Genomic DNA, 9,569 nt, shown 5'->3' with positions numbered 1-9,569 from the left:
CATAGGGATTTTTGTACATTGTAATTGGCTAATGGATATTTAAGTTAGAGCAAAACTACGATGTGGGTTTTGTAAAAGTAATTTACACTTGACTTAGAAATTTAATTTTATGGTTGTAAACGATGTTCTAAAAATTCCCCAAACTAAACAAAATGACAAAATCTCAGTGAAAGCAACTGGCTCAGGAGGCTGATGAAATATAGCGTGATGTTTTAACATTTTGATTTCCACATCACTGCCAAAGGAAGTCGGAACTGACTCAAGGGTTTGGGTTGACTACTGGCTCTGACAGACCATGTAAGTGAAAGAGGCCATTGCATTTACCAGCTTTCGTTTTTCTTCCAGGGAAATGCAAAGCGCCTTTTAATTAAGTGCCACTTCATTGTTTTATGGTGCTCACATGCTTTCTTGTCGTTTGTCAGAGAAGTTGGTGATTCTTGGCAGTCGGTGTCCACTGTGTGGTGCATTTGTGCGTCCACCCCAACCTAAAACACGCAGCCAATCTGGGATTGCGCAGGCTAAGGTGAGGGAGAGGATGCGTGGAGACACCAAGCAATGAACAACATAAACATTTCAAATAATATATACATTTGTATTGAGTGAGCCACAGCTTCTGTGTTATGATTCAACCATCCCCAAGTGAACACGCCCTAAGCCCCTGTGAGCTGGCGCCCGGCCTGCTCCCGCTCCAAGCGGGACGTGCCTGTGGGCCCCCTCGCCCATGGCTCGCGTTACGCGGCTCGGTCCAGCTGGCCCGGGCGTCCCCGACCCTTCCCGGAGCTCCCAGCTCGCGCCACCCGCACGTCCAGCCGCGTGGTGATCACGTACCCGGGGCGAGGGCTCGCGCCCCAGCTGGGCGCTGGTTGGTCGCGCCATCGGGCCCGAGGCCCGGCGATTGGTCCAAGGGGATCTGTTCACGTGGTGAGGAGCAAGATAAGCAGCCGCTCGGGCTGCAGCCCCGCAATCCGCCCGAGCCACCGCCGAGCGGGGACGGCCGAACCCGGGTGCGAACTTGCGCAGACAGCGGGTGCTGGCTCTCACGGTGTGCCGCCGCCTCTGTGCCTAATGAGCTGCACCAGGTAGGTTCGCTGCAGCGACGGGCAAGTTGGGGGCATTTTAGCTCTGTCACCTCTGCAAATGGAGACCCCTGGGGAGGGCAAGTTGACTGACTGCTGAGTTGAATCTGGCAACCAGGAGGCCTTGGAGGTGTGGGAATTTGCGCTCTGTTTCTTAGGTACAGCCTGTCTTGGTGATCGGCATCTTAAACCAGAAAGTGTCTCAACGTGAGTCAGCTTTAGTTCGGATTCCCTCGAGGATGCGACTGTTATCTTTTGATCCTGAACAAATGTCCCAAAGACTCTGGTGGCTTAACTTGTGACAACAGCACTCTGACATTGCTGGTTAGCTAGTTTCGCTTGAGGGTTGGGGGCGCGAAGTTACAGGATGAATGAATTTACATTCATTCTTTCTTATCACTGTTTGCCATAGCAAATTCAGTTTCAGAGTTTGAGCAAACTATTATTTTTAACTCTTGTCCAGGACTTAAAGTTCCAGGGAAATCACCCAATACTAAAACTGTCTTTCTATAAATGCAAAAGGTAAAAAAACCTCCCATAAAACTACTTTAAATAGTGTCTCCAGACATAACTTAGCAGAAGACTTCTCTAAAAATCCTGCTTGTTAACTATTATTAGGCCCACAAATATAGCTTTAGCTTTCATTTGTTTGTTCTAAGTTTGTAGGTCTCCCAGAAAAACCCCAGAGCTAATAAAGTACATTCTGAGTGTTCTTTATTATCCATTTTGTGATAATGACCACTTGCCTATGTCCTTAGAGGTGCTGTGAAGTTACTAAAGCCACACTGAAAATGGCATGTACAGTATACACACACCTCTTATCTGCAAGGCTAAGATGGGGAAAAAAATCCTAATTCCATAAAGTTGGCAATGTGTAATGAGGGATGCTTCTTGGTTTAATATTGATGAGCATGGTTATGTTTTAAGTTTGAAATAGCTTTATTGTCCTTCTTATAAATGTCCATTGCCAAAACATTAGAAAATACCAAAAAATACTGAAGCAAAACAAAAATAGATCACCTATAATCCTATCACCCAGAAATCATTATTAACTTTTTGGTGTGTTTCCTATAGACTTTTTCAATATTTATACGTTCATATATGTACTACATATTAAAAAACATTCCAATTTTCAGGTATTTGGTTTTTCCACTTAAATGTGGACTTGTCATGGGCATCTTTTCATATGAAATATAGAGTATACAAAGTTTTTCTTCAAGTGCATGAATTTTTCTGGAAAAAATGAGGAAGACCACACTAGTTAAAGTGCAAAGATAATTCTCTGACTTCCATTCTTTCTAGCCTTATCACTCTCAAAATTGTTCCATGAGAATTTTTGTTGCTTTTTTTTTTTTTCCTTTTTAAGTGAATTGCCTTTCCAGAGAAGTGTAATCAATTTAACAGCAAAAAAAGCAAAAGCAGCCAGAGGAAGCAGAGGTTCTGGAACTATGTCTCCTGAACCTGACTGGTCATTAGAATCACTTGGGCAGCTCTAAGAACATATCCAGTCCCAGGGGTCCTGCCTCAGTGGCTCCAAGTTCCAGGAATCTGAATTAAAACAAACAAACAAGCAAAAAAACTAATTCCCTAGCCTATGGTGACCAGCTAGGTTTGAGAGACACCAGTTTGGAACAGAGCAAATGATCCTTAGGGCTGTATTTAGACATTATCACATCCAGCCCTTTGATTTCTCAGATGGGGAAACTGAGACCTGCCCTGCACCCACCAAAGTGTTTTAAGCAGTTAACACACAGCCCTGTAGCCAGCCAAGGGTAGAAGTAGACACAGAATGAAGATCTGGTTACCGAATACTGTTCTCTTTTATTACATATGATAGCATCTCCCTGATACTGCACTGGCTATATATAATTCACTTGGTACGAAAATAGGACATATGTATTTGGGACTGGGGAAGAGCGCTTCAGACCCAGGTGATAATCCCTCTTCCTTTTGCATTTCAGAATGATCCAGGTTTTAGATCCACGTCCTTTGACAAGTTCAGTCATGCCAGTGGATGTGGCCATGAGGCTTTGCTTGGCTCACTCGCCACCTCTGAAGAGTTTCCTGGGCCCTTATGATGACTTTCAACGAAGACAAATTGTGAATAAATTAAAGCCTCTGAAATCATGTCTCAACATGAAACAGGAAGCCAAATCGCAGAATGACTGGAACTGCTCACACAACCAAGCCAAGAAACGGGTTGTGTTTGCCGACTCCAAGGGTCTCTCTCTCACTGCCATCCACGTCTTCTCCGACCTGCCGGAAGAACCAGCATGGGATCTCCAGTTTGATCTTTTGGACATTAACAGTATCTCCTCTGGCTTAAAACTCCATGAGGAGAAAAACCTCATTTTAGATTTCCCTCAACCTTCATCTGATTACTTACGTTTCCGGAACCACTTTCAGAAGAACTTTGTCTGTCTGGAGAACTGCTCTTTGCAAGAGCGAACGGTGACAGGGACTGTGAAAGTCAAAAACATGAGCTTTGAGAAGAAGGTTCAGATCCGTATCACTTTTGATACTTGGAAAAGCTACACCGATGTGGACTGTGTCTACATGAAAAATGTATATGGTGGCTCAGATAGTGACACCTTCTCATTTGCCATTGACTTACCCCCTGTCATTCCAACTGAGGAGAAAATTGAGTTCTGTATTTCTTATCATGCGAATGGGCAAGTCTTCTGGGACAACAATGATGGTCAGAATTATAGAATTGTCCATGTACAATGGAAACCTGATGGGGTGCAGACGCAGATGGCACCCCAGGACTGCACATTCCACCAGGCATCCCCTAAGACAGAGTTAGAGTCACCAATCTTTGGCAGTCCCAGGCTGGCTAGTGGGCTCTTCCCAGAGTGGCAGAGCTGGGGGAGAATGGAGAACTTGGCCTCATATCGATGAATTAAGCAACCTAGTGATCGGTCTTGACCTGTCATATTCCCCATGCAATTCTAGGTCTGTATTGCTCAATATTAGGCAGTCTTTGCTACTTTCCATCAGTAGGTTTAGATTGGAGCTTTTGAGACCTGGCTACAGAAAAGAAAGCCACTCGAGAATTTAGTGTTGGGGTCTGTAGAGATGCTGCTGCCCAATTTTGCTTTGGAGGATCACATAACAGCCTGGGAACTGTTTTAATAAAGGTGATACCTCTTCAGTGCCCTTCCTCCTTCCCTATCAGTTCATGAGCTTTCAGGTTGGGCAAGGGAAAGTTGAGCAAGGACAGCTGATGGTGATGGAAAGCTGTGTTAATGGTATGAGGAATGTGTGAAAAGTATACACAAAGGGCTCTGAAGCTGAAGTCAGAGTAGGAGCAGGAGGTCTGACACTTACTTGTTGGTGAGAAAATGTAAGGTTATTTTGTGTTTTTAAGTTGGTTTTATGGTTCTATCCTGGGGAAACAATCTGTAGAGAGGAAAAAGATCTATGTACTCTTGTAGCGAAAAGCCAAATAACCTTTTAAGGGTATTGGGTGGTATTGGGTGAAGATGAATTGTAACTCTGGAGAATCAAGATCTTACATGAAGCCTTTCTGTTCAAATGTGATCTACCAAAAATCATGATTTGGGGAAGGTTTAAGCAAATCTGGTTTTGCAGTCCTAATGTTATAAGTGATTTTGTGATCAAGACATCATGCTTGGGTTCTTGGCGTAGAATCCTGCTAACAAAAACCATGCCATCATCAGTGGTTAACAACACATAGGGACTCCATGTCACATCAGATAGCTCATTGCAAGTGCCTTGATTAAATCAGAAAACTGTAGTTGCTTAACCCAAATATCTGAATGGCCTCATGAGAAGGTCCACTCTGTACGCTGGCATTCCTCTTCGTATACTCTTGTATCTTTGAGAGTGTTGTCGGTGTACCCAACTCACATCCTTCATATTGAAGGTGACTCATTTTTCTGCCACACTTTTTTGATGTGATGTTCGAAGTGAGACCTGACATAGGATTCTCAATGCAAGAATCCAGTACCTTGCACATAGAAGTAGCAATCTATCTCTTGCCTATTTTTGTCTTGCTGTTTTAATTTCCTTTGAAGTCAAAATGCTTCTTAAAAAAAAAAAACAGATGTGAATTATTTTGGATGTGTTGTAATATATTTGTTTTTGTGTGTATATAAATCCATTCTGTAAGATCTTGAGGATGAGAGTCCCAGAATGTTTGCTTCTATTATTGTGCACATGCACTGAGAGATGTCAAGAGAGAGCAGTTAATTTTATCATGTGTGATATGCCATGCTGCAAAAGTACTATTGGAATAACTCTGCTGTGACAGTATTTGAGGTTTGGCTAGCATCCGTAATTTTTCTACTGTAAATATTTCACTCTCCTCTATCTATCCTTTATGAGCTTCTCACTTTAACAATAAATGTGTTTGATATAAGACCTGACTATGTTTTCTTTCTCAAAGTCACAGTTAGTGAAATAAGAACCTCTCAACTGACATTCTCCTGTTCTGTTTAGAAGCAACTGAGCAGAGTGAGTGTGGACCAGGAAGTGGATCCCCTGAGGGTATCTCTATAGCCCAGTCTCATTAGTGAGCACACTGCCTACCACCTGACCACTAGGACTGGGGCCTGGCGCAGTGACTTGAACTGCTGTGACTGTTCCCGAAAAACTGCCCCCATCTGTGGTTCCTGCTCATCACACACACTCTCTGCTGGGTCAGGGTTATCTCCGAGGCCACATCTCAGCTTTAAAATGGGAGATGGCGTGGGTAGGGCTGGAGTGACTCCTACCACTTGAGCTCCAGCACCTGCCTGAAGGGGCAAAGCTTTGGGCTGCACAGGGGGAATAAGGAGGGGCAGTGGGCATCAGGCCCGAACTGAGGGGAGAAGCTCAGCACTCTGGGGTGAGAGGCAGCAAGTCCATGAACCTACATTGTAGCTCTGGGTCTGCCTAAAATTTCAGAAGGAGCTTCAGCATGGTGTTTCTTAAGGGGAAATCAATGACCAACCTATTAAAAAGGCCCAATTATGAAGAACAAACTTTTATCATATTATAGCATCCTTATGTTAAAGGTTTTAAACTACAGGTCTGCAGGGTGTGTCTGGGCACAGATATATTTTATCTGATATAAAGGATTTTTTACAAAGAATTTATTGCCAAGATATGACAATTGGCAGGCTACATAAAAACATCCAGATTTCTTTTTTTTTCCTCAAAAAAGTACAAGCTCTTTCCTAATGGCAACAATCACATGGAGTTGAATAGCAGCTGCCCCTTGGATGGGGCGTGCTGTCCCAGGTGGGGCAATACTGCCTTGCTCTGGTCACAGTCCCCTCCCATGGCTTCATTCCCTGGCACTATCTGCTGACCTCTGCAGGTGGTGGAGCTTAGGACCCCTGTTTGGTTTCGCCTGGCTCTCTATTCATGCTGACGGTTGGGTGAAGGATAACATCTTCCCAAGGGATGGAGATAAATCCAATTTGGGTCTGAAAGGGAGCTTAAACACCTTGACACTCAAATGCCTACCTTTAGCAGAGAATAAACTAAGATCCAGACAGGGGAAGTGACCTATGCAAGGCCCCGGGCCAGGTTGAGTTGGCTAGACAGTAACTTTGCTTGTCGTTCCTGTGTCTGCTTTATACCTCCTCCTCGATGTCTCCCATGGAGACCTTCCTTTTCTCACTTCTTCAACACGGAGCTATTTTCAATCAGGCATGACTCTGGCCAACTCTTGCTGGTCACCTGTGTCAGCTTGACCCAACGTTGGTGTGTCCCTGGGCTGCTCCTGAAGGAGGACCCTGTCAAAGAGCAGAATGTTCCTGGACCTTTGCTATTGAATGGGATTAACTGCATTTCACATCCTCATATCTAACCGAATAGCGGAAGCAACTCTGCTTTCAAAATTTAACATAGGAGAATGACTTGAATTTGGGGTGCTTGATATGCTGTCCAAAAAAAATTATAAGGCTTAATTTAGTTATTTAAGGAAGGACTCTGTTCTTTCCTAAATTGATGGCTCACCTTTTAGTTCATCCCCAAACTGAATGGCTGAAGATCTCTAGCGTGGGAGTAAACTGTGCATCATTATCAACGTGAATCCAAAAGTTCTGCACGAGATAGGGAGAGTCTCTTGCTCGGTTTTCATCTCCAGTTTTCCTGTAGAGTTTTCTAGCAGCAACTGGGAGCTGTTGCCTGAACAAACCCTCTTGTTAGGCAGCAGGGATCCCAAACTGAGAGCAGTCCCACATGCAGTTTTGCTGACTCCTGGCCTCCTGACTCTTCCTTCTTTCTGCCAATGAGTAGACTCCTGCTATCTCGGGTTTGAGGGTCCCTCTACGCCAGTGGTCCTTAACCTTGGCTGCATATCAGATTCACCTGGTGAACTTTAAAAAATACTGATGCCAGCCAGGCACAGAGACTCATGCCTATAATCCTAGTACTCTGGGAGGTTGAGGTGGGAGGGTCACTTGAGGCCAGGAGATCAAGTCCAGTCTGAGCAACATAGCAAGACCCCATCTCTAAAAAAAAAAAAATACCAATCAAACAAAAACCTGATGTCTTCCCTTACACCTCCCAAGATTTTGACTTAATTGCTCCAAGGTGTGACCTGTGCATTGGACAGGTTGCACAAGCTTCCCAGGTGTTTCCGATATGCATCAAGGTCGAGAACCTCTGATTTAAGCTGTGTGAAGTGTTTTCCACTGCCCCATTTTGGAAAACAGAGTCACATAATGGCTCAGAGGATTCCTTGAGGATTCCTTGACCCACTTTTTTTGTTTTAAACAGAGGATGAAATGGAGGCCCAGAGTGGTTAAACTTGCTCGTTACTAATAGTAGTGATACAAAGTTTTCTCACAAATATTCCTTTTCACAGTGTGGTTCTGGAAATGATCATGAGTCTCAGATTCTTTTCTCCAATAAGCACCTACTGCTAATATTAATATTTGCGTTGCTGGTTGAGAGAGTACAGTATCTGAAATAGCATTGTAGTAAGAGTCACTCTTCTATCCAACAAGTATTTATAGAGCACCAACTATGTGCTTGGCACTGCCTATACAGTGATGAAAAAGACAAATATGATTCCTGCTGTCATGAAGCACGAGTACTGGAGACATTTGCACATCTTTATCTTATCATCCCAGCTGAGTAATTTTGGGCAAGTTGCACTGTCACTCAAGCCTCAATGTAATTCTCTGCAAATGGGTTAATTATTTTCAAGGTTGCTGTGAGGCTTAATTAATAACAGTGGCTAACACTTATATAGCCTTTACTATGTAGCAAGCATTGTTCTAAGTACTATATATATATTATTATTTTAACTCATTTAATTCTCACAACAGTTCTATGGGGGTGATTTCTCCTATTAATCTCATTTTACAAATGAGGAAACTGAGGCACAGACAAGATTTGTGACTTGCTCATGGGCACATAGTAAGTGTTGGAGCTGAGAGTTGAGCCTAGACTTAGAGTCTGTGGTCATAACTTCTACACTATGATGCTTCTCAAAACTCTTATTCACAGTATACTTTTTAATTAGTCTTTTGTTCATTTGTATTTAATTCAATTCTTGATATAGTTGATTTGATGTCATTTTATTATTTGTTTTCTATTGAACCCATTTGCTTAAGTTCTTTTTAATTTCTTTCTTTTCTTTTGGATTAATCATTGTTTTGTTATTCCATTTTTCCAGTTTATTAACTTATTAGTTATATATTCTTTTCCTGTTGTTTCAGTGGTTACCCTAGTGATTACAACACACATCCTTGATTTTTTCTTTCTTAAGCAAACATTTCTTGTATATGCATTACATGTTATTTTATAGGTAAATAATATTTTATAATAAACATTTAAAAACAGGTTTTATTAGTACCTACAAGCACAGTAGGAACTTTCCCATGTGCATCCTATTTGGAACTGTTATTTTCCTTTCCCTACTTTTTTAGGTGGGGGTGGAGGTGATCTCTCCCTTAAGAATAATAAAGTGTTTCGGAACATCTGGGATTTGAAAGCATTGTTCTGGCAACCGTTAGGATGTGGTTTGAATTCATGACAATAGACCATTTTTATGTGTTGTTTCTAACCTTGGCTTATGATTTCGAGATGTCAGACTGTCTCAAGTTGGGTAGAATGTTCCATTGTGCTCTCACACAATGAGAGACGTGAAAATAGCTAAATTCTTATGTATCTCTGTTAAGGACCAGCTATTCTCTAGAGTCTTAGTGCTTATACCTGGGCTTCTAGGTGACAGAAAGGGCAATCCTATGTAACATGGTAACCACCCTACCTTGGCATTCTAAATGGAAAGCCCCTTTCTGTTACCTTCACCTACCACTTTAGGCACCTGCACCACCCTGCTTCCTGATTCCCAGCACAGTCTCCCAGACCTTATTTATCCACACTGAGAGTTCATCAAACCAGGGAGGAGAGAGGCATCCTTCTATCTTAGAAACTGTTCCAGCAGTTCCATTATATTATCGTCCAGGTTCAGTGTGCTTGAAAACAATGATCAGGCCACACCTATGCCAAAAACTTGCCATTACAGCA

At 42.7% G+C, this 9,569-nt stretch overlaps 1 protein-coding gene across 1 annotated transcript; it reads left to right on the top strand.

Annotated features, from left to right (window-relative positions):
• The first annotated feature begins 961 nt into the window (after window positions 1-961).
• On the top strand, window positions 962-4,875 carry PPP1R3C (protein phosphatase 1 regulatory subunit 3C). Its single transcript, XM_069461075.1, has 2 exons — window positions 962-1,079; window positions 3,038-4,875. The coding sequence occupies exons 1-2, from the start codon at window positions 1,066-1,068 to the stop codon at window positions 3,975-3,977; spliced, it is 954 nt and encodes a 317-aa protein (XP_069317176.1). The 5' UTR covers window positions 962-1,065; the 3' UTR covers window positions 3,978-4,875.
• Window positions 4,876-9,569: the final 4,694 nt, after the last annotated feature.

This window comes from Eulemur rufifrons, chromosome 28 (assembly GCF_041146395.1).
Source record: "Eulemur rufifrons isolate Redbay chromosome 28, OSU_ERuf_1, whole genome shotgun sequence".
Classification (NCBI taxonomy): Eukaryota; Metazoa; Chordata; class Mammalia; order Primates; family Lemuridae; genus Eulemur; species Eulemur rufifrons.
Note: the sequence above shows the minus strand (reverse complement) of the source record. Positions and strands in the feature narration are given on the sequence as shown.